This window comes from Sminthopsis crassicaudata, chromosome 3, assembly GCF_048593235.1.
Source record: "Sminthopsis crassicaudata isolate SCR6 chromosome 3, ASM4859323v1, whole genome shotgun sequence".
NCBI lineage: Eukaryota > Metazoa > Chordata > Mammalia > Dasyuromorphia > Dasyuridae > Sminthopsis > Sminthopsis crassicaudata.
The window spans coordinates 507,992,304-508,017,404 of NC_133619.1; the positions used below are offsets into that span (position 1 = coordinate 507,992,304).

The 25,101-nt window shown below is 37.9% G+C and overlaps 1 protein-coding gene across 12 annotated transcripts in view; it reads left to right on the plus strand.

The window, feature by feature from the left end:
* TENM4 (teneurin transmembrane protein 4) overlaps positions 1-25,101 on the plus strand; it is a 1,584,659-nt gene that overhangs the window by 1,489,812 nt on the left and 69,746 nt on the right. For all 12 annotated transcript variants that reach the window (XM_074303958.1, XM_074303961.1, XM_074303962.1 and 9 more), the window contains 4 exons: positions 1,377-1,638; positions 16,113-16,380; positions 18,760-18,903; positions 22,386-22,635. In XM_074303958.1, the coding sequence (XP_074160059.1) occupies positions 1,377-1,638; positions 16,113-16,380; positions 18,760-18,903; positions 22,386-22,635 (924 nt within the window). The remainder of the gene's footprint in view (positions 1-1,376; positions 1,639-16,112; positions 16,381-18,759; positions 18,904-22,385; positions 22,636-25,101) is intronic.

Genomic DNA, 25,101 nt, shown 5'->3' on the forward strand with positions numbered 1-25,101 from the left:
ATTGATGCATGTAAGACCCCAGAGCTTTCCATGGCTTAAGTGAATTGGAAGATGTCATGTCAGAGAAGTAGAATCATTAACCTGACACTATCATTTACACACACACACACACACACACACACACACACACACACACACACACACCTCAATATGAAGGCAACTAACTCTAAAGGGCTATAGAATTAAATCTGTTATTCTCCATGTTCACCTCTGTGGTCTTCCAAAGGCAGTATTTCTGCCCTCTGGCATATATAAAATGGTAGAAAAAATCCCTAACGTTTCCAGTGAAATGGACGTTAAGGATACCACAAAAAAACACACCAGCCAAGCCAGTGTTAAAAAGGTTCTCCACTAGAAAACTGGATACCAGACAATTCAAGTTCCCAACAATAGTATAGCATAAAAATGAGTCTAGGTTTTGTATTAGCAATAAAGGTCTATAGTGATGGAATCATATTAAAGTCAAATTAAGTGGAGTCTTGGAAACCTGGTGAACAAAGGACCTCACATACCATTTGGGTGCATCTGCTTAGCCGCAATCCTACTAGCCCATGTCAGGAGGGATACTGGCCAAGTTGGATAGCAACCAGCATGGTGAGGGCATTGCCATCTAAGGATTGTTGAAGGAGCTGGGGATGTGTAGCCTAGAGAAGAGAAGATTTATTGTTACCTTTAATTATCTGAGAATCTGTCATGAGAAGAGCAAATGGCTTTCTCTACTTGGCCCTGGAAGGCACAACAGCAAGTATTAAGTGGAAGCTATAGTATAGCAGAATAAGAAATTCCAAGAAGAGCTTTTTAGTAATGGTCACTCTCCATAAGTGCTTCCTTGCTCTTGGTCTTGGGCAAAGGCTAGGGGATCACTTGTGAGGATTATTGTTATGGGAATCTCTGCTCTGGCAGGACTGAGCTAGTATTCTTTGAGGATCCGTCTAGTACTGGGATTCTGCAGTTCTAAGTTGATCGATGTAATGAATGGATTTCACTTAAACACTTAAAGCTGCCTTATCTTCAAGGATTACCTGAGCCCAGCTTTCAGGTGACAAACTTATGAACTATTCTTTTGGGGAAGGAAGGATGAGGGGGGAGGGAATCACTTCCAAACACACTCACATTTCATAACCAGTTTCTTACATCTCAGAGTCACCTGCTAGAATGATGGCAATTATATCACAAACACTCAATAAAAACAGGAAACATTGACTTAATATTATTTTGAATCTGGTGGAATGAGTGTTCATCTTGGAGGCAGGGGGTCAAGAATTGATCTACACTTGAAGCAAAACTGTAACATGGGATTTTCCCTCCTTAGGACTTGATTTGTAGCTCTCCCTTTTTTTTTTTTTTTTTTTTTTTTTTTTTTTTTTTGTTTCCAGCTTTGATTTGGTGACAAATGGCGGGATCTCCATCATTCTGAGGTTTGAGCGTGCACCTTTCATCACTCAAGAGCACACACTCTGGCTCCCGTGGGACCGCTTTTTTGTCATGGAGACCATCGTCATGCGACATGAGGAGAACGAGATCCCAAGCTGTGACCTCAGTAACTTTGCCCGCCCCAACCCTATCGTCTCTCCATCACCCCTGACGGCCTTTGCAAGTTCCTGTGCAGAGAAAGGCCCTATTGTTCCTGAAATCCAGGTATGAAACTGTGGCAGATGAGGTAAAGGAAGGGTTTTAGTGCTAGAGATTCAAGGCAATTCAGTTCAACAAACATTTATTAAATGTTTATAATAGTATTAGATGCTGAGGTTATACTATTTTAAAAAATTAAAAAGAAAGAACATGACTTCAGTTAGCTCATTGTAGCAATGATAGGTATGAAATGTCTATTCAGAAAATGTAAAGAGCTAATAAGGGAAAAGGGAAGAGCTTCTGAGTTAGGCCATAAGTAATGAGGAGATAGAAAATATTTTCAGTAGGCAATAGTTCCAGAGATGAACACTGAAAGAAGGAAGGTAGGTAAGGATTCTGAAGGACAGAAATGAGGAAGAGTTAAGATAAAGAATTAGAGAAATGCAAAAGGTGAAAGATAGCATTTTAAGATCAGAGAACAATTAAGTATGATCCAGGTTGACTAGAATATGGAAGATGAAGGGAAGTCATATAAAAGAAGCTGAAAAGGTTGGAAATATTATGGTGAGCCTTGAATTAGGCTTTGGAAAGTTTGTTTTAATCCTAAAATCAGTAGCAAGCCATTGAAAGTTTTTTAAAGGGGAATGACATGGATAAAGCTATGCAGAAGGAAGAAAGGGAGAGAGGAAGGATGGAAAAGAGGACAGATAAATTTCAGCAACCACAGTATGCCAAAAACTGGGAGCATAAATATAAGCAAAAAGAAAAATAATATCTATCCTCAAGGAGCTTATATTCTAATGGAGATAAAAAGGGAGTGAGTGATAATGAAGGTACTGGTGCAGGCATGTAAGTTTGATAACTGGAAGCCAGGAACAAGTCCTCTTAAGCCTTTCTTTTTAAGCATAGTAGCTTGGGATTAGATGCATGGGAAAGATGAGAGAATGGTACTATATAATGAGTATTACAAGTACCATCAATCAAACTGGGTAAGTTATAACATCAGATTTAATTATAATATTATAATATAGATAAATAGATATACATATATATATATATACACACATATATAAAATGGCACCTCAATCTTCACTTGAGGTTCATAGTATCATAAAATGTTAGTGGAGAAATGACTGCAGAGACTGTTCTAACTTTCTTTCATAGAGTCATTAAACAGGAAATCTTGAGAGACCACAACCTAGAATATTAGAACACAGAATACTAGGAATGGAAAGAAATTGAAAGTATAACATGGTTAGACAGAAAACATAAAGTATTAACTCCAGAAGAGGTTATAGAACTACATGTGTGCATATATATGTAAATATGTATGTGTGTATATATATATATATGCATATATATATATATAACTACCAATATATAAATATTTAAAGCTGAATCTTGGAGGTCAATTGGTCCAACTCCCTTTATTTCATAAGTGAGAAATCTGACCTGGAAAGGTTATTCCAAGGCTACACATAAGATCTTAGAGATTACTTACTGCTCTCATCCCTTTCATAGGACACAAGTGACCATTTACATTAAACATCATATTTTCAATTTGTTTTAGCCACATTAGGGGTCATTCACCCTGGCCTTTTTTTCCTCCTAAGAATTGATCCACAGAGTCTAAATATTTTAGGCTTAGAAGAAGCCTCAGCAACCCACTAATCCAACATATATTCCCAAAAGGAATCCCCATTCTAACATATTCTTCTTCCTAAAGACCTTCAATGAAAGAGAACTCACTACCTCCACAGGTAGCTGTTCCAGTTAGATTAGTTCTAATTATTGTGAAGTGATTTCCCAAAATCAAGCCTAAATTTGTTTCTTTGTAATTTCTACCTAATCTTCTAGTTCTGTCTCAGGAAACAAACAGAACATGGGCAATCCTTCCTTCACACACAGCCCTTCAAATCCTTGGATATAGCTGTCTTTTTTCTCCTAATCTTTTCTCCTCCAAGCCAAATACAACTCCCTCAAAGTTCATTCAGGTGATCCTTTTATGGCATTGACTCCAGAACCTTCATCATCCTGGCTGCTCTCCTTTGCATGCCCTCCAGTTTATGTAGCAGTATTCAAAGCTGCATAAGGCAATCTGACTTAAACAGAGCACAGAAGGACCTTTTTATTCTTAACATCTATACCACCCAGTGCAGCCCAACATTGCACCAACTCTTTGGTTATTGATAGCCTAAATCATAAATCATATTGAGCTTTTAGCCCACTTTTTTTTAAAATTGATCTTCTAGTACCCTTAGAGTTCATGTGATATCCTCCCAGGACATCTTATTCATTGCTTTAATTATTCTCCAAATCAAAGAATCACATATATTAGAATTTATAGAATTTTGAGAATGTAAAGTGTCAGAGCTAGAACATCAAGGGGAAACTTAAGTGTCATAATCAATAGAGCATTGAGCCTAGAATCAGGAAGACCCGAGTTCAAATATGACTTCAGAGAGCTATAATTGTGTGACCCTGAGCAAGTCACTTAATCCAGTTTATCTCAATTTCTTTTTTTTTTCCCTTTTCTGAGGCTGGGGTTAAGTGACTTGCCGAGGGTCACACAGCTAGGAAGTGTTAAGTGTCTGAGACCAGATTTGAACTTGGGTCCTCCTGAATTCAAGGCTGGTGCTCTATCCACTGTGCCACCTAGCTGCCCTATCTCAATTTCTTCATCTGTAAAATGAGTTTCCCTAAAAAGGGAAATTACTCAAGTATCTTTGTCAAGAAAGCTCCAAATGGGAGTTTTCTAAAATGACAGAACAAAATCTGTAAGTATATATACATAGGCACAGAATGTTTGGTCCCTTGAGAGTAGGGGACAATGTTCCTTACTCCAAGTAGTTGTGCATAGAATGTTGGATTTGGACTGGTAACATCCTTGATTTGAATCCTATCTCAGACAGTGTGGTCTTAGGCAAGCCACTTAACCTTTTCAGCTTCAGGTCCCTCATTTGCAAAATATACAGAGTCTTTAGTAAGCTCTTACTCTAAGTCAGGCAATAGGGATACAAATACAAGCACAGAAGACTGACCTTCCCTCAAGGAGCTTATATTCTAATGAGGGAATACAGCAATTATGGGGGAATTAGAAAGATGGGAAAAGGGAGGATAGAGATGAAAGGTTAGGGAACTAGAAAGATGGGAAAAGGGGAAGATGGAGATGAAAGATTAGGGAACTAGAAAGATGGGAAAAGGGAGGATAGAGATGAAAGGTTAGGGAACTAGAAAGATGGGAAAGAGGAAGATGGAGATGAAAGATTAGGGAACTAGAAAGATGGGAAAAGGGAGGATGCAGATGAAAGGTTAGGGAACTAGAAAGATGGGAAAGAGGAGGAAAATGAAAGGTTAAGGAATTAGAAAGATGGGAAAGGGGAGATTGGAGATGAAAAGTTAGGATGGCAGTTTAGCAGAAAAGGAAACATAGAAGAACAATTTTCTGAAGAGTATAGGCTTGGGTGAGGTGAAGCCTGCTTAGGATTGAAAGATCTAAAGTATCTTAAGAAATGGGATCCCAGGGAGGGAATCACCAATGAGGAGAAGTCCCAGAATAGAGATTTCTCAGGATAGCAATGCAACAAAATGAAGGTCTGGTTTTGCTGACCGCTGAGATTCTGTCTAGCTTTTACTCTCTCTGCTGCCACAATCCTCCCATTCCAAAGAGCCTCAGACTGCTATGGGCTTCTGGGAGAGATCTGGGTGACTGACATGAGCTGCCACCACAGGATGCTCTACCCCCTCTTGCAAGTGCTTTCTGGGTAATTAGAGCCTGTAGCCAGCAATAGCACCCAAAGGAAGGTTATATAAAAACAAAGTGCCTGATTCTGTTTGAGAAGTGACAGTGAGTACCCAGGGAAAGTCAGAAGTAGGGGGAAGGGCATCTTCATTGAACCAATGGGTGAAAATTACAGGCAGACATATTTTAGTTGGGTTTAAGGAAAAATAATGAGTTGATTAAAAATAGAATAGAGGAGAAGGAAATAGACAGTCATATACTATCTGCTATGTGCCACACACTATGCTAAGCATTTTACAAATATCTCACAACAATCCTGAGAGAAGGTGCTGTTATTATCCCAATTTCACAGTTGAAGAAACTGAGGCAAACAGAGGTTAAGGGACTTGACCACAATTTCACAGCTAGTAAGGGTCAGAGATCACACAGCCAGTAAGTTGAGCATAGGTCTTCCTGAGTTAAGGTCCAACACTCTATGTACTGGATCACTAGCTGCTTCTTGTGAGGTAGTTAGATCCCCTTCTGATTTACTGTGTCTCAAAAGTGAGAAAAAGTAGGATTGTGAAAACTTAATTCAATTTAACCCGCATTTATTAAGTATCTATTATGTATGTCAAAGTCTGTGTGCCAGGTGCTGGGGATAAAAAGGCAAAATTAAAAATAATCCCTGCCATTAAAAAGCTGAGAAAACAATTATGAATTGAGATAAGTAAATAGCAGTGATTTTGGTGGAGGAGTGCCAACAGTTAGGGAAATTGGGAAAGGTCTCTTGTTAGGAATGACCTCAAATCAAGCGAGGGACTCTAAAAAGTGGTGGTGAAGCAGGAGAGCATCCAGGCATGGAGGGCAAGGGAGAAGCCGCCTATGCAGAGTTACAAGTAAGTAAGTCCTGGCAAGCAAGCCAGTCTGACTGGAAGACAGAATGTATTATGCATTAGGGAGCATGATGGGAAGTGAGGAGGGAGATTGCAAGCCATGTCCTACAAGAGCTCCTCAGAAGAATGGGGGACATTTCACTTTTAAAAGAAAAGACTTAGAGAAAGACATGATCAGTGTCTTCAAATATTTGAAGCATTTCTCACATGAAAGGCACAGACTTACTCTTCTTGGCTCTAAGCCAAGCCTGTATTCACTTGAGCAGGAGGAGGAAACTCCTCAGGATCAGCATTGTCCAAAGGTCATCTCAGGGAATAGTGAGTTCCCTGTTGCTGGAGGTCCCGGGATTCTAAGGAGGAAAGGTTCTTAGAAACAAACCATATAGTTCAAACAACTCCTTTTTTAAAAGCAGAAACTCAAACAGAAAGAGATGTGACTTAAAAATTTTAAAAACAAAAATTTTTGAAAATAAAGAGGTATGATTTCCCTGAGATAATGCAGGCAATAAATTGGGCTTTAAAAACAAGGCTTCTGATTCCAAATTCAGTATTTTTTTCACTGTTCTCTGTTGCTTCTCAAGCAGAAATTGGATAGGAGTATTGTAGAAAATCTTGTCTGAGATTCTCACTACTTATCTGCCTCAGATTCTGTGTTTTGAGGACTTCTCCCCAGCCCCGCCCTGAATATCCCCAATATACTCAGAAAAGGAAAAGGATTTCTTCCTCAAAGCAAGGCTGAAAAGCTCTGTCCTTTAGAAACTCAAGGTATAGCACCCAGCTCTCAGCAGAGGAGGAAGAGAATGTCCTCCATGAGGAAACATCATGGTATAAAGTTTCTCCTAGTGTGTAAGGGAAAGATCTGGGGGTTTCAGTGGATTACAAGCTCAATATAAGTTGCATAGTAGCCCAAAAGAGCTAATTCACAAGCTTAGGCTGCATTAAGAAAGGTACACAAAGGATGGAGAATATACCATGTTCCACTGCTCTGCTCAGACTACACTTGCAGTATTATGTTCAATTCTGGGAGCCATATTTTAAAAAGAATGTCAGTTAACTAATACAGATCTAGAGGAAGGGAACCAAAATGCTGTGGGGCTTTGAGGATCATACAAGGATATACTGGTAAATATTTAACAACCAATTTTCCAAGGAAGGGGGAAATATTCTCACAGCACTTTTTAGTTTAATCTTTATTATTAGCATTTTCTCTCAACACTTTCTTTAGTCTAGACAGTCAATAAAACAATAAATCAAGCCCTGATGTAAAGCATTTGTCAATTTTAGAGGTGTAAATCCTGACATTGAAAATTTAACAGATGACTCACAAAAGTCAGTAGGAGCTGGCTTCAGCATATCCCTGGGACCAAGTTATGTAAGGAGTTGAAGATTTTGGTCCTTAATACTTAGAGGGAAAATATGACTCTTGTCAGATATTTAAAGGGCTTATCATATGGGAAAAGAACCAGACTCATTCTGTGTGAAACTAGAAGGAAGAGCTGAGATTCAGGACAGAAGTTATGCAGAAGCTTTAGATTAGAACTTTAATATAATTTTAAAAAAAATAACTCCCTTGGAGCAGGTAGGTGGCACAGAGCACCAGACCTGAAGTCGGGAGGACCTGAGTTCAAATCTTATCTCATACACTTAACACTTCCTAGCTGTGTGACCCTGGGCAAGTCACTTAACCTCAATTGCCTTAGCATGCGCACGCGCACACACACACACACACACACACACATAATAATAATAACTCTCTTCAGATATTTAAAGGACTTATCATATGGGAAAAGAACCAGACTCATTCTATGGGAAACTAGAAGGAAGAGCTGAGAGTGATAGGCAGAAGGTATACAAAGGCTTTAAGTTAGAACTAGATGTAGTTTTTTTTTTAAATAACTCTCTTCAAGTATTTAAATGACTTATCATATGGGAAAAGAACCAGACTCATTCTATGGGAAACTAGAAGGAAGAGCTGAAAGTCATGGGCAGTTATACAAAGGATTTAGATTAGAACTTGATGTAATTAAAAAAAAAAAAAAAGCAACTTTCCCAAAATTAGAGCTATCCACAAGTAGAATCACCTGTCCAGGGAAATAGCAGATACTCCATCATTAGACATCTCAGATAGAGGCTGCACAACCACTTGTAGAGTTGGAGCTGTAGGTGGGAATCTTAGGTTGGTTCCTGAGGTTCCTCAAGGAGTAAGGGATAGAATTCTTGGATATAATATCAAGGAGACCTCATTTAAATTCTGCCTGAGACTCATTTCTTATGCCACTAAAGCTTCATCTATATAGTGGGACTAAGAATAGCTGTAAAATGTACTTTTAGGACCTGTTAAGTTAAAAATGATATAATGTACATAAAGTTTACATAAAAGATATAAAGTTCATATAATGAATATAAAGTTTACAAGCTTTAATGAACTGTGCTGACGTTAGTTATTATTATCCTATTATTGTGGAAATTTTATGATTCTCCATCTTCATCTGAAAGTTGTATGGGAAGTAGAAACTTCCTCATTGTAGGTAGCTTTGAAAGGAAATAATTGGAGAATACTCCATTCAATTCAGTTCAGTGACATGTACTAAGCAGAGAATCCTGTGCTGGGCACTGGGGGAGACAGAGAGAGTTTGGTTAAGACATTTCCTGCCTTCTAAGGGATACATGGGAATTGTCCAGAAATCAAAATTCCTTCTTCCAGCACACCTCAGACTTGTTGAATTTCTTCTTAGAGCACTCTTGCTGTCCCCAACCCTGATTCTGATGGCAGGCACGGCAACCTGGGGGACATGGGGAGTCGAGGAGCAGGCACCTAATGAGAAATCTGCCTGCACTCCCCTAACCTGTCGAATCAACCCCCTGACAACATGCATGTTAATAGATTGCCCGAGTTCACAGAGTGCTGCCTTTATACATTTATGCGTGTCTATTTTATGCCCCACTAAGCAAACACATTTCTCTGTATGTGCTGTGTCACATTGATCCAGATGACAGCACCCAAGAGCAGAATGGAGCCATTTTGAAATCCATGGAGTGCCCCCCCCCAGGATTCCCTCCCATTCAGAGTATTCATCACATATCTCCTTCCAGTCTGTACTAGGCTGACCTTTCTTAGGAGATGGCAGTCAATAGAGCCAGATCTTACCAGGGAACAGTCATTTGTTACCCTATTCTTGCCAGGAGAGCTCAGACCTGGTTTTTCCCAGTGGCTGGGACTTTCAGCTCCATTAGGTTAAAAGATCACACCCTCTCCCCCACTGCTGCTCCCCTGCAAAGTGAAGCAGCTGGTGACTGCCTGAACCCCATTCTTAGCATCGCTTGTTGCTAGGCTCATAAAATATATTAAAATAAATTCTAGAGTTTTCCCAGTCCTATCATTTCTCACCCTTTGCAAGCACCAAGAGATGTAAATTGAAAAGGGTACATTAGAGAAAGTAAATATTTATGAGAGCAATGGGATGATGTTCTTACACGGTGATTCACCCAGCTGTCGAACCTTCCTGCTTAGAATAGCTGGCACTTGGAAGGATTGCTTTGACTTAAGTCCATTCATTTGTTCAAAGAAATCTTTATTAAGCGCCTACTACATATGAAACCTAGCGATGGGCTCTTGAGCAGAGACATCACATGTTGTTGTTTAGTCATTTTTTTAGTCATGTTTGATTCTTTGTAACCCCATTTGGAGTTTTCTTCACAGAGACACTGGACTGGTTTGCCATTTCCTTCTCTAGCTAATTGGACAGATGAGGAAATTGAGGCAAACAAGGTCACACAGTTATACCTGAAATCAAGACTTCTTGACTTTAGGTCCTGCACTATCACTGTGCCATCTGGATGCCCAGGGACATTATGGTGGAGTGAAAAAACAGGAAACATAGAATGAGAAATGTCAGTTTGAGTCTAGATTCTTTTTTTTTATCAGTAGTAAAGTAACCATGAGAGCCAAGAATACCTGAGTTCAAATTTTGTCCCAGACACTTATTATCTGTGTGATCCTGAGCAAGTCACTTAACCCTGACTGCCAAAAGAAAAAAAAGGAGAAGAAAAGGCAGTCTGGATTCAAATATGGCCCCAGATATTTACTAGGTGTAAGATCCTGAACAAGTCACTTACTAAATACTTATTGTGTACAAAGTCTTGTGCTGGGGGAGATATAAGGAAGAAATAAGACACAATATTTTCCTTGAAAAAGATTATAGTCTGGTAGAAGGATTGTGTGCAGACTACTGGAGGAAAATACAACCAGTTTATTCTAATCTGTGTGACATACACATTAAATTCTGAGGCTAGAGACATCACTCAGGATCACACAGCAAATATCTAGGGCCAGATTTTAATTCAGACTGCCTTTTCTTCTCCTTTTTTTTTTCTTTTGGCAGTCAAGTTTAAATGATTTGCTCAGGATCATACAGTTAGTAAATATCTGGGGCCAGATTTGAATTCAGACTGCCTTTTCTTCTCAGCAAGTCACTTAACCCTGACTGCCTCAGTTTTCTTAGCTGCAAAATGAGGATAATAATAGCACACCTACCTCTAAGGATCAAATGAAATAAAATTCCTAAATCACTTGGCACATAGTAAGTGCTATTTAAATGGTGGCTATCTTCATCCTCATTCATTCATTCATTTCTCTGAATAGTTTCTTCATCTATGAAATGAGGATAATATCTTTTCACTACTTACCTCACAAGATTTGTCTGGGCTAAGTATTTTATAAAATAGGTAACACAATAGAAAGGTTTTATGTTTCACACATAGTCTCTAGCCTCAGAATTTAATAAGTGTATGTCACACAGATTAAAATAAACTGGTTGTATTTTCCTCCAGTAGTCTGCACACAATCCCTCTACCAGACTATAATCTTTTTCAATGAAAGGATTGTATCTTATTTCATCCTTATATCTCCCCCAGCACAAGACTTTGTACACAATATTTAGTAACTATTGTAAGAATAATAATTAATAATGCTATTCATAGCATAATTTCTTCCACTAATATATATATATATATATATATATATATACTTTCTTAATCTGATAATTTGTTGTTACATATTTTGAATCCTCCTTGATGTTCTTCTGGGTACATGACAATATTTTCTTTTGTTTTATTTTATTTTGTTTTGTATTCCTTTTCTATTTTTCTTTTTTCTTATTCAGTTTTTTAAGATAAAATAAATTTTTAAAAAATAATCCTATTCATAACCCCACCACCATTTATCTAGGAAAGCACTTTCTTCTCTCTTTCTTTTGCATGAATATAGAATCAAAGATTCTTCTAGTTGGAAAGGACCTCAGAGTTTCCTGAGGGAGGAATCTTTTCCCTCACCAGCCTCTGCTTGAAGATTGTTAGGAATGAGGAAGTTTCTCCTCACAGTAATAACAATAATTGTTTATATAGTACTGTGGGCAGCTAAGTGGCAGAGTGAATAGAGTTCTGGGCCTGAAGTCAGGAAGAACTGAGTTCAAATCCAGCTTCAGACACTTTCTAGTTGTGTGACCCTGAGCAAGTCACTTAGCTCTGTTTGCCTCAGTCTCCTCATCTGTAAAATGAGCTGGAGAAGGAAATGGCAGACAACACCAGTGTCTTTGCCAAGAAAACCCTGTCAAGGGCCGGGCTAGCTCCTCTGAAGGGCTCAGAATAAGTCCTTGTCAGGATAAGCAAAAGTCCTTGCCCGATGTTGTGGACGCCAAAATGTAAAGTTCTGTTGTCTCCAGAAGCTGCCGATCGCTTTCTGGGAGGAGATCTGCTGTGCCAACTCAATCTCCTGGCCAGACTAGACTCTTCTTCCTCCAGAGAGCCATCCCAACTCTGACCTAGAGTAGACTTATTCTCCAGGCTCAATGTGGTCTTCTTTTATCCTCCCAGAGAATGGGCATGGGATAACTCAAGGGCTTGTGGGAAAATTACTTCAACCAATGAACTTGTTCCTTTTAAAGGTTATATAAACTCCTTTTCATATGTAAACTCCTCAGAAGTTCAAAGGGGTAAACTCCCCTTAAAGGCCGGGTCCAAAAAAAAAAAAAAAAATTTAAAGGCCGGGTTCAAAAGGTGGGAACTAGAGAATTGTTAAGTACCAACTTAGTACTTAGTAAGAACCTAACAAACCCCAAACAGAGACATAAGGAATCGGACATGATTGAACAACAACAATATAGTTCTTTATTGTTTAAAGCATGCTTCTTTCATAATAATCTTGAGTTCAGGAGAGCAACGAATGTTATTCCCATTTTACAGACAAAAGAAACTGAGGCTCAGTTTAGTAAGTAGCTTACCTGCTCAAGGAAGATAAATGAATGGGTGAGCAAATAAGTACATAAAAGAATTAAAACATACTTTGCATTTAGATAGGGGAAAAGAGGTAGAGGGATCAGCTAAGATGCCACAGAGAAGTAGAAATGAGTTGGAGGGGATCCAGCCATAGCAAAAGCATGGAAACAGGAAATGAAGAGCATAATATCAGAAATCTGGAGCTGGAGACCCGAAAGCTCATTTAGGAGATGTTTTTTTGTTTTTGTTTGTTTGTTTTGTTTTGTTTTGTTTTGTTTTTCCATCTTTTTGTGTGTCGTGGGCTCTTTTAGCAGTCTGATAAAAACCTATGGACCCCTTTTCAGAATCATATTTTTAACTCATTGAAGGACATGCTAAATGAATTTCAGGTAGAGGTTAGTAAAAATAAACATGTAATTTTTTTCCCATCCAAGTTCCTACACCACATCCCATCCCTAACCTGAAAATTTATCCCCAGACATTACTAAGTCAAGAGTCTAGGATCCTGATCTCATCAAGACCAAACACCTCATTTTACAAATGGGGAAAACAAGTCCTAGAAAGCTGACGTGACCTATACAATATCTATGAGACTATGAGTAGTATAGTCAGTATTATGAGAAAAAGCTAGAAAAATCTAGTGGCTCCATATTGTGGAGGTCTCTGAATCATAATGATCAGGACAGGATTAGAATGAGAGACATTTTATTTTGCCCTGTGGGTTCTATGAATGCACAACTGTCGTTGAAATACTGGAAATCACTGAGCTTAAACCCAAATGTAAGCTCCCCGAGGGCTGGAACTAGTTTGGGCATTATCTATCCTTCCATGCCTAGCCCAGTGCCCAGGCCATAGTAGTTGTTTAATAAATGTTTTTATTTTAATGGAATTGAATGCAGACTTGAGTCTTCTGTAAATGCACCATTCTTTCAGTGTCTGCATTGACCCTACATGATTTAGCATTCCCTCCTTAGAACTGAGCTCAGAGCAGCAAGCCGGCAAATGTTCAGTCACTTAAATGTGTGCTGGCAGCCTCACATTAATTTAAAATTTCCATCTTGGAAGAACCGATGGAAATCTTTTTCTTTATAGCCTCAACATTCATTGTATTTATTTTTACTAGTGTGTAGTTCACAAAACACATTGTAACATTGTACCACATAACTAGAATACTGAAGAATTTGGTCACTGTATTCTTATTAAAGTTTCAGAGCTCAGGACTAACTTTAACCCCGTGCTGTCACCTTGCCATCCTTGTCTGCATCAGCTGGTAAATTGGCCACATCTCCATGGCAGAGTTTGCAAACTCTCTCTCTTTGGTTCCACGGGCAGTGCTCAGGAAGTTCTCATGGGATCTGGCTAATGCCTCATACTCTGTTAACTCCGACTTTATACAGAATCAGACATTAGAGAACAGCTAGTCCAATATCCTTATTTTACAAATAAAGAAACTGAATTTTAAAATTTAAACTGATAAGCTAGATTCATCCAACAAATAAGTGTCAGACCCAGAGCTCAAATCCAAGTGAACAGATATTCAAATCCATTGTTCTTTTATTAGATCAATCAGATAACTTCTTCAGACCTCAGTTTCCATACCTGTAAAATCAGAATTGAAATAAATGGCTTCCCAGCTCTAGATATGATCCTTTGTAATTTCCTGTGAAACACAGACATTGAATTAAGCTTCTGGCTCTAGGAAAGGCTAGTTAAGGACTACTATGATCAGCCAGGAGGAAATTGCTTATTACCTGAATGCAGTGGACAGCCAAGAGAGGTTCATCAAGAGAACGGGATGAGTGAAATGATCAACTCTAAGTTTTTCTTAAATTAGATACTCAGTGTGGAGCTATAGTGGAATTTTTTTTTTAAGCTAAAGACCAACACAATCTATGCACATTTATTCCATGGCATTAGGCTAAAGTATCTAGGGTTGAAATTTCTGTTTTGCTGATTACTTCATACTACTATTATTATCCCCACCACCACTACTACTACTATCAGTGCTACTACTCTTACTAATAATTATAATACAGATACAACTACTACTATCACCACCACTACTTTTATTACTATTACTACTATAAGTACTACTATTATTTTTTACAATTCTATTACTAATAATAATACTGATAGAACTATTACTACAAGTACTACTATTATTACTACAATCAATTCTATTACTACTAATAATAATATTGATACAACTACTATTATTACTACAAGTACTTTTATTACTTTTACTGCTACAAGTATTATCATTATTACTACAATCACTTCTACTACTATTACTACTACTACTGATACAACTGCTACTATTGTTACAACTACTTTTATTACTACAACTACTACTATTATTACAATTACTACTATTATTACTACAACTACTTCTATTACTACTACTACTGTTGCTGCTGCTGCTACTGCTGCTGCTACTACTACTACTATTATTAAATAGTAAGCTTCTTAAAGGCTGAAACAGTTTTTTACTCTTTTTGTATCCCCAGCACTTAGAAAAGTGCCTGGGATACAGTAATTGCTTTAAAATGTTTATTGAATTGCTAATAATAATAAAAAACACAATAGTTAGCTAGCATAACTAGCATATATATAATGCTTTAAGATTTGCCAAGTGTATTGTCTTTTATATCATTCAATCTAGGTAGATAACCCTAGTAGACAGATGCTATTATTACCTCCATTTTATAGGTGAGAAAACTGAGGCTGAGAAAGTTTAAATATTTCTCCTGTGATCATACAACTAATAAATTCCTAAGGAGGGTCTTCCTAACTCTGAGCTCTCTAAGCACTTGTAGCTGCCTCTACTTGTATTACTCTAGGCAAGTCACTAAATTTCCCTGAGCCTCAGTTTCCTGACATAAAATGAAGGAGTTGGACTTGAAGACCTCTAAGTTATCATTCTGTGACAAGATGCCCACTGAGATCTCTTTCTTGTTTCTTTGGGCTTCCTGCTAGAAGCAGCTAGTACTTGGAGAAAGCAAGATCAAATAACCACCAATGCACTGCCTGTCTGGGGATAATGTTCTTAACAGCATGGTTTATCATAGAGATGTTGTCTGTAAACTGATGGAGCCCAAGGGTAGTGGGTTGACTACTGATTCTAAATGGTGTTTTATATTGAATTCTGGTTCTGTTTTATACAAATTCTACAACATTTTAGCTGTACACTGTTAAGCTCCAAGGATACAAAGATTCTGCCTGCACTCAAAGAGCTTCCATTTTATTGAAATTGTATTAATCTGGGTTTCGGTTACTTCATCTGTGAAATGGAGACAACCTGTAGCTGGAGGATGGTTGATTCCACTATAATACCTGTTTCTGGTCAGATATTTGGATTCACATTGTTTTTGTTTACTTTTTATTTACTAAAGAAGCCTGAAAGTGTTGTAACCCTACCTCCTTAAGACCCTTGAGGCTGTCAGGTTTAGTGGTTGGTGCAGGAAATTAATTACAGGGAATCTGAGCTCTTCACCTGAGTCTGTCATCAGGAGCACAAGATTTAGAGGTGGGAGAGGGCAGACACTTCACTTGATAGGTCCAGTCTCTCTCTATGCTGAGCTTCCAGGATCTCCTCTTCTACACTTCTCCCTCTTCTCCCCTTTTAATATTTCTTCCTCTTTGTTCTCCAGGCTTTGCAGGAAGAGATCAGCATCGCAGGTTGTAGCATGAAGTTGAGCTATCTGAGCAGCCGGACCCCAGGCTACAAGTCCGTCCTGAAGATCAGCCTCACTCATCCCACCATTCCCTTCAATCTCATGAAGGTACATCTCATGGTAGCTGTAGAAGGGCGGCTCTTCAGGAAGTGGTTCGCCGCTGCTCCAGACCTCTCTTACTATTTCATCTGGGACAAAACTGATGTCTACAACCAGAAGGTGTTTGGTCTCTCTGAAGCCTTTGGTAAGCTGCCTGGCGTTCTTGGATTCATAGAAGAGGGCATAAAATAGACTGTCTCCTGTTCTTCCTTCCTTACTTTCTCTTTCCTTTTCCTCAATTCCAACACTCACCTCATTTGGTCAAGTCACTTTTGTTTCTTCCCCAATTTCATCAGTCAAATAGGAGTAAATTATAAATTCACAGATAATGTACTTTGTGTAAATATAGTTCTTTGGACTAGGAAGATCTCTAAGTTTTCTTCAAATTCTAGTACTCTGTGCCCCAATGATGTGTCTTCTATTCATCCATTATGAACTTATTATTTTTCACATTTTTATATTAAAAATTGCAGTTTTATTATATAGCAACAGACAATTGCTCAACAAATATTCATCAAGCACCCACTGTGTGATTGTCAATCTCTTGAACACTAGTGATACAAAGAAGGATAAAAGGCAATCCCTGCTTTCCAGGAACTCACAATCTGATGTCAGACAATTATACTTCAGGCAGCATAATGTAATGGAAAGCATGTCAAGTCAATAAGCATTTAGTAAGCAGTTAATGTGTACCTAGAAGTATCAATACAAGCAGAAAGACAGTCCCTGATCTCAAGGATCTTACATTCTAATGGGGGAAATAAAACATAAAAGGGAACTGAAAGTGGGAGGGGGGTGAAGATACCTATCTAGGGGGCTGGTAGAAAAAAATCCAGGAGATTCAAGAATCTAAAGAGGAATAAAAATGATTGTTCTGCCCATCCTCCTTAAAATGTAAATTCTGTGTAGGGCAAGCCAATTAGAGGGAGAGGATATGAAAATATTGAGAAGTTCCCCAGGGTGGAATGAAGCTCTAGAGTGAAGATATGATGTGGGAGAGAAAGTCCTGAGGAGATAAGTCAGGAGTGCAACCTGCACAGGGATGAAAGAGCATCATAATTAGAAGCTCTGGATTATCTTTTTGGTCCTATCACTATAACCTCTATGAGTATCAGCTGCCTCATTTGAAAAATGGGGATTACAAACACTAGTACTGTGAAACTTTTAGGTCTATTGTAAATCCATCAGTTAACAAGCATTTATTAAGCATTTACTACATTTTAGGTGCTATCCTAAATGCTGAAAATAGAAAGTATTTTCTCTGCCCTGAAGGAACATATATTCTAATGGGAGAGAGAATATGCTAATAACTTCATGCATACAATTTATATATTATATAAATAGAAGGCTGTCTCAGAGAGAATCAAAGATTAAATGTTGGACTATATGTAAGAATCACTGCTAATTATAAAGCTCTGTTTCAACACACCAAGTGCAAGTGCTTTTATCATTATTTTTTATTATTATTATTATTATTATTATTATTATTATTACCATCATTATCATTGTTGAATCTTAGAGCTAGAAAGAGACTTCAGGTCTTATAGATAAACCCTATGGCATATGTAACTTAGAACTAAATAACATTCTTCATCATCATCATCATTATATTATTATTTTTTTTTTAGCAGACCAATGAGCTCATCAATGTAGAGACTCCTCCAAATCATAATCCATCTGTGCCTTCTTGTCCTGTGAGGTTTTTATCTATCTCTTTCTGTTTATAGGATTGTGGATTTAAAATTGCAAGAGACTTTAGAAGTCTTCATGTTCAACACCCCTCCCCATTTTACAGATGGGGAAACCAAGGCCCAGAAAAGTTAAGAGATTGCCAGGGTCACATTGCTAATAAGTATCTTAGTTAGGTTTGAACCAGAACTTTTTGACTATATTGCCAAAACACTATCCACTGCCCATTGTGCCACTGTGTTTCCTCTGTTTTTTTGTAATATTTACTTTTGTTATCATTAATTATTATTATATTATTTTATTACATAATATTACATATTGTTATATTATCATTTCAATTCTATACAACAATACTATAAGGTAAGTGGTACAAATATCAGTCTTCATCTCTGAACTTGAGAGAACTGGAGGTGAGCTAGGTAAGTGACTTTCCCACACAGTGGCAAAGGTAAGTCCCACAGGAGTCCACAAGGACCTTAGGATAAGGGCCCTTTCTTTCAAATTATGTTAAAACTATATTAAAATGCTACATTGAAAATCATAGTATTTAAAGGGCACTGATGTTTTCCTATAGTGAAATAGACCTCAGAGGCCATGTAGAGGCCAGCCTCCTTGTTTTATAAATGGGGACACTGAGGACCCGAGTGTTTGTGACTTGGTCACTGCCACACAGCTAATACGCGTTAAAGGTATTAACAGAAGGACATCTGGCTGCAAAGTTCTTTATATAATAAACCTCCTCGCACTCAAGATGCCAAATAATGCATTTTTTAAAAGAAGGATGCTATTTCATTATTCATCTGGATTCTGCTTCTGTTTTTCCATTCTTTCCTAGTTTCTGTTGGGTATGAATATGAATCCTGCCCAGATTTGATCTTATGGGAGAAGAGAACCGCAATACTTCAGGGATATGAAATTGATGCTTCCAAACTGGGAGGATGGACCTTGGACAAGCATCATGCCCTCAACATCCAGAGTGGTGAGTGACGCAGCAGGAGGCACGTGCCAGGGCTGCAGGGCCAGCACTGGTCACTGGGCTCTGTAAATAATTCAGCGTCCAACTAAGGAAGAAAGCTGCTGTTGGCAAATAATTCATTGTAACCTACATTTCCATAGCAAGCTCCACAATGTGTGCAGATTTAAATTAAGAAACGCCATCTATTGGGTATAATAGATTGTTGTACCAGTTTTTTTGGTGGTGGTGGTAGTGGCAGCTTAAAATCAAGAGCCAGGTATGGGCTAAGAAGGTAGCCAATCTGCATAGGAAGCATATCCCTTTCCTCTGAGCTAGACCACTAAATGGCATTGTGAGTAAGGCAAATTGCACAGCCTTCTTTAGCCCCAGCTTAGCTCCTACCACACTTGCTTCCAGCCCTAATGATCAAATGAGACTATATTTGTAAAAGCACTTAGCACAATCCCTGACACATAGTAGGTGCTATATAAATGCTTTTGATCTCCCTCTTCTCCCTAACATTCTGTCATCTAATATTTAATATTCTACATTTCTTTCTGCTTCTACTAAAAGCTTTCCTATGAAAAGCTCAGAGCCAACCAAGCAGCAGTCTTATATTTTAGGAGAAAGGGGAGATTTTCAGATAGCCCTTCTCATTCATTCATGAAACAAAAACCTGTTACAGAATAAGAAAAATTACCCTAGAAATAGTTATTCATCCTGAAAATCTTTATTCAAAACCTACTATAGACATGGCCCTGGGCTCAGCACTTAGAATTGTATGTTCATTTTTAAAAACACAACAAATGCCTGTAAAATAAAATCAGAGGAGGAAATCAGAGTCACCTAACATTAGCTGTTCATGAAAAGAGAATGGAAGTAAGCTCCTTGAAAGGTACAGGTGAGTTTTTGTTTTGTCATTGTATTTCTAGCTCCTTAAACAGTACACAAAGAGAAGGCATTGATAACACTATTGTTGGCTTGGCTTTGATATCATATTGTTGGGGGCTTTGCCATGTTCTAGAAAGAATAAAAACCTAACAAAGATTGTTAGATGTGTAAGATTTTTTTCTTAAATTAAAACAGCCATAATGGTTAAAAAGAATAAGGTACAAATTCACTCTTAAGAAATTTCCCAATAAATAGAAATGTATCCTTTTTGTCCATACATATTTTTTAAAAAGGCTGAAATGTGTTATCCCTTTAATGACAATCTCATTATTCCAGATGGGGCTTTGAAGAGTCTTGAAGTTTAAAGGGACATAATGGTTCATTTAGTCCAAGTTTCCACTCTAGGCAAGAATCCTAGTTTCCACATCTCTGACAGGTGGCCTTCCAGGAATCTAATTTAGACCCTTGTCTATAAGCTGGGGAGAGGATATGTATCCAACACAGATGGTTGTCAATCCAATTTTTTAAAGCTCCCTACAGATGGTGCTTTCATAACCTCCCTAGGAAACCTGTTTTCTGTATCTCACCCTCGCTGGCATTATCTCGTGCTGAAATTTAAGTGAACTCCTTCCATTCTTTTTTAAAAATAGAACAATACCGGTCACTATTCCCTCAGCATCTCCATGCTTTCTTATTCCCTGAGATTCCTGTTTTTGTTATTTTCTCAAATCTCCCATATAGACCTAGGAAGCTAGAAGCATTCATTCGGGTCTTTTAGCACTATGTGGATATCACTGCACATTGGAGTTATCTCTATCTTATCCTTAATCTCTGACTAACCTCCTTTTCCAGTCCTAAATACCATGAGTGCCATAATGGTGATTTCACACTGCATCTTGCCTATTGGCCATTTTCCATCATGTGTTCCTTACATTTATGTGTATTTCATTATCACTTTTTGGTTCAACTGAAAAGGTGATCCTTGATTCACAGCCCTGTAGCATCACTGTGAGAATATGGAACACATGGACTTTTGAAGCAATAAGAAGATATTTAATATCATTGAAACTTCTAAGTGTTTTTTTACCAAGTTCAAAAGAGTAGACTCTTCACTTTCTCTTCGATTCTGAACTTAACTGATTGGTCTTTAGCAGTACTCTCCAAGAGGTATATATTATCTAAGTGAACCTCCCACCAAGCTCCCAACAAGACATCATGATCTTGGAGAAGGGCCATTTGTTTTTCCCAGGTGAATTGCTCAAACAAACCCTTTTGAATGACTGGATTTCATTAAGGAGATCCTGGATCACTCCAGTATTTGATACAATCAGCAGCCTGCCATTTCTCTATATCTCTTTTAAAATATGAAGCCTTGAAAAAATAGTCTCAATAACACTAAAATCTAAGCTACTATCAAAATTTTCCCATTGTGTCTTAGCATAATTTTTTGGTTCTGTTTTTTGGGAAATGAGGGAGGAATCAAGGTTAAATGACTAAAAAGCTAGTAAGTGTCTGAGGCCAGATTTGTACACAGATTCTCCTGACCCCAGGGCTAGTTAGTGCTATATCCACTTTACCATCTAGCTACCTCTGTAATTTTTAAATATATATATATATATATATATATGTATATATATATATATATATATACATATATATATATATATATCATGTTGTTTTTGTTCTATCCAGTTTGATCCTATAAATAACTGTTACTCAGGAAGCAGTTATGAAGGGCCTACTATGTACCAGACATTGTACTAAGTTCTGGTAATACAAAGAAAGGCAAAAACTGCCTTCTCAAAATCTAATATTCATTGTCTTGAATTCACTCTATGGGAATTTCAAAATGTATTTATTCAGGAAGCCTTCTCAAGTATTTCATAGACTAATTTTTAATAAGTTGTTTTGATGCTTTCTATTTTTGCACAGAAATTTCTGGGATATCTGCCATCACCTCCATCACCACCTAAGGATCCCTCTTTTTTTTTAGAAAGAAAAACAATTCAACAAAAGCAAAGAAAGAGCATTGTAGATATAAGCAAGGATAATTGTGAATGGAGACTAGATAAGCTAAGGATCTTGACCAATAGTGAGGCAGCAGCATCTTGAACTGAAATGAACTCAAGTGAATTGAGAAAACAAAGAGGAATGATCAGAGGAAATGGCATTTGTCGACTAAATCCCTGCTTCCATTTCTTAGAGATGTAAAATTTTCATCAATTCAGATGATTTTTTTAAGTTAATTTTTAAGGTTTTTTAAAATTAGCAAATGTAAGCACAACTAACCATTATCAGTTTCTAAAATTTTATGTTTAATAGAAACTAAATAGATAGCTTAATTTCATAGAAAACTCCCTAGATTTTTGTAATAAGAGAGCCTGGGTGCAGATCCCAAATCTGTTGCTCATTATCTGTGTGACCTTGGGCCAAGTGTTTTTCCTCTCTGAGGCTTTGTAAAAATTAGAGAACCAGATTAGATCATCTATGAGGTCTCTTCCATCTCTAAATCTCAGGACGGGAAACTTCCCTATATTAAATAAGACATTTAGGAAAGAAAATACACTACTTCTTCATCCCAACTTGTTTTTTTTCTTTCTTCACCTTTGTCGTAGGTATACTACATAAAGGAAATGGAGAGAACCAGTTTGTATCTCAGCAGCCACCTGTCATTGGGAGTATCATGGGGAACGGACGGAGAAGAAGCATTTCGTGTCCCAGTTGTAATGGACTTGCCGACGGCAACAAGCTTCTGGCTCCGGTGGCCCTTGCCTGTGGCTCAGATGGAAGCCTCTATGTTGGTGATTTCAACTACATTCGGAGGATCTTCCCCTCGGGCAATGTCACCAACATCCTGGAGTTAAGGTAACTTGCTCACCATAACTTTCACTTGTAATGTTTTCCCTGTTCTTCTAGAGTCCGGCTAGAATTAGCCACTGGGATCCAAGATGGCACTACCAGCATCAGGGAGATGGAACAATATTCCATTCTACAAGTGTAGTAAATAAGGCTGAGAGTTTCCTTCCTAAGGCAAATTCTCAACCTTAGCAATCAGATTTTGGAGAAAGGGTTCTTTCAGGTAAAGTGAGGCAGAAGTTTTATTTTTTTTTTAATTCTTTGAGGTTAGATCAGATGTTTTACAGAGGGTGAAGAGAAGAGGAGATTATGGAAGCTATGGAGATGTTAAAAATTTTGGTGCTCATTGACTTCAGTCCCTAAAAAGCAAATTACACATCTTCTTCCTCTTCATATATTCATTCATCCATTTGTATTCAAGGAGTTTTCCTCATATATTCATTCATCATCCATTCATCCATTTATATTCAAGAAACATTTCTCATATATTCATTCATCCATCTATATTAAAAGGGTATTTATTAAGTACCTAATATATGCCAGATGCTGAAAAGACAATGGCAAAGGTATTTAAGTACTTGATTCTGATCTAGGCACTCACCAAGAAAAATTAAGTACCTGAGCCCCTCCTAGATATACCTTTTAGTTAAACTCTCCAACATTCAACACAATTAATAAACATTTATAAAGTGACAACTATTTCCATAGGATCATGCTTGTTACTAGGGGAAGTACATAGGTTAAGATAAGATCCCTGCTTTCATGAAGCTTATAGTCCAGTTGGAAGAGCAGGTATATGAATGTGGCAAATACTGTGCATAAAAACAGCTACCTCCTCAACATTTAATTCAATTCAACAAACATATATTGAGTATCTACCATGTCCAGAGCCTATTATGGATACTTAGTGTTGTGCCACAGTTTCCTTTTATTGTTCTGCCTCAGTTTCCCTAAATTGTTCTGCTTCGGTTTTCCCTACATTGTTCTCCCTCAATTCCTCGAATTGTTCTGCCTCAATCCCTCTGGTTGCAAGCCTCCCTTCTTGACTATTAGGACTGGTAAAACTTAGGGCTGGCTACTCTAGAGTCATAAACTGTAAATGTTTAATCTCAGATAAGGGGAGATCTTCAATTTCAGATATCCTGGCTCCTAAGTCCTCCTAAGTTATCAAGAATTTATGGTCCTCACCTTCCAAACTGTCAGAACCAGATTTATGGTCCGTTCCTAGAAATTCCCACTCATCAGTGCTCACTCTACCACCACTACCACCACCCCGCCTTTGTGTCCCCTGATCACTAGAGCCCTATCATTGGAATCTCACATTCAATGCTGAATTCTTTGAGAAGAAAGTCCAATTCAGCCCTGGGGGCAAAATGGATTCTGCTCTGTTCCCAGACAATCTCTCCCTCTCAGAAATCCAAATAAAATATTAAAATTCTCTAACCTCTATCTTGCCTTAGTTTCTCCAGCATTACATGTGGAAGCAAAGAGCATTTAGCTAATACATAGCACTGCTCTCATGAAGCTCATGATAATAAAAGTATAATTCCCACTGGATTTGAATCAGAAAGCCTGGGACCAAATTCTAGCTTTACAACTTACTCCGTGTGATCCTAAATAAGTCATATCATCTTGAACTGAAATGAACTCAATTTTATCTGTGTATACACATAGTATGTCTGTATACTTACATATACTCTCTCTCTCTCTCTACTCTCTATATATATATATATACAGAGAGAGAGAGAGAGAGAGAGAGAGAGAGAGAGAGAGAGAGAGATTTCTATGAAACCAAGATAGCGTGATATAGTAGACAATTTAATGAGCCAGCTTTGGAGTCCTACTTGTGATACATGTGGATTGTGTGACCACAGATAAATTATTCCATTTCTAAGTGCCCAGGACAAATCTATAAGATGTCATTACTGCCTCAGTGAAAGAAATTCTCCACATTTTTTAAGATGAGGCAGTTGGGGTTAAGTGACTTGCCCAAGATTACACAGCTAGTTAAGTGTTTGGGGCCACATTTGAACTGAGGTCCTCATGATTCCAGGACCAGTGCTCTATCTACTGCACCATCTAGCTACCCCCAGGAGAATCTTCCACATTGATGGAATCCTAGGTCTTATTCCTTCCCCCTAAATGAAGGCATTGTTTCCTTTCTAAGGCCCCTTCTGACACTAAATTCTAAGACCTAAGGAATTTCTTTTTCACTGGGCAGCTATAGCTAGAGTCAAGAAAACCTGAGTTCAATTCCAGCCTTAGATGCTATTAGCCTTATGACTCTGGAAAAAGTTGCTTAATCTTATTTCCTCAGTTTCTCCAATGCTAAAATAGGGGTAATAATAGCATCTACCTTTCAAATTTTGAAGATCAAATTTTATTATTTGGAAAATACTTATCAGAGTGCCTGGTGCACAATTGGCATAATATAAATGCTTATTATCTTCCCCTCCCCTTCCTTCCTTTACTGGG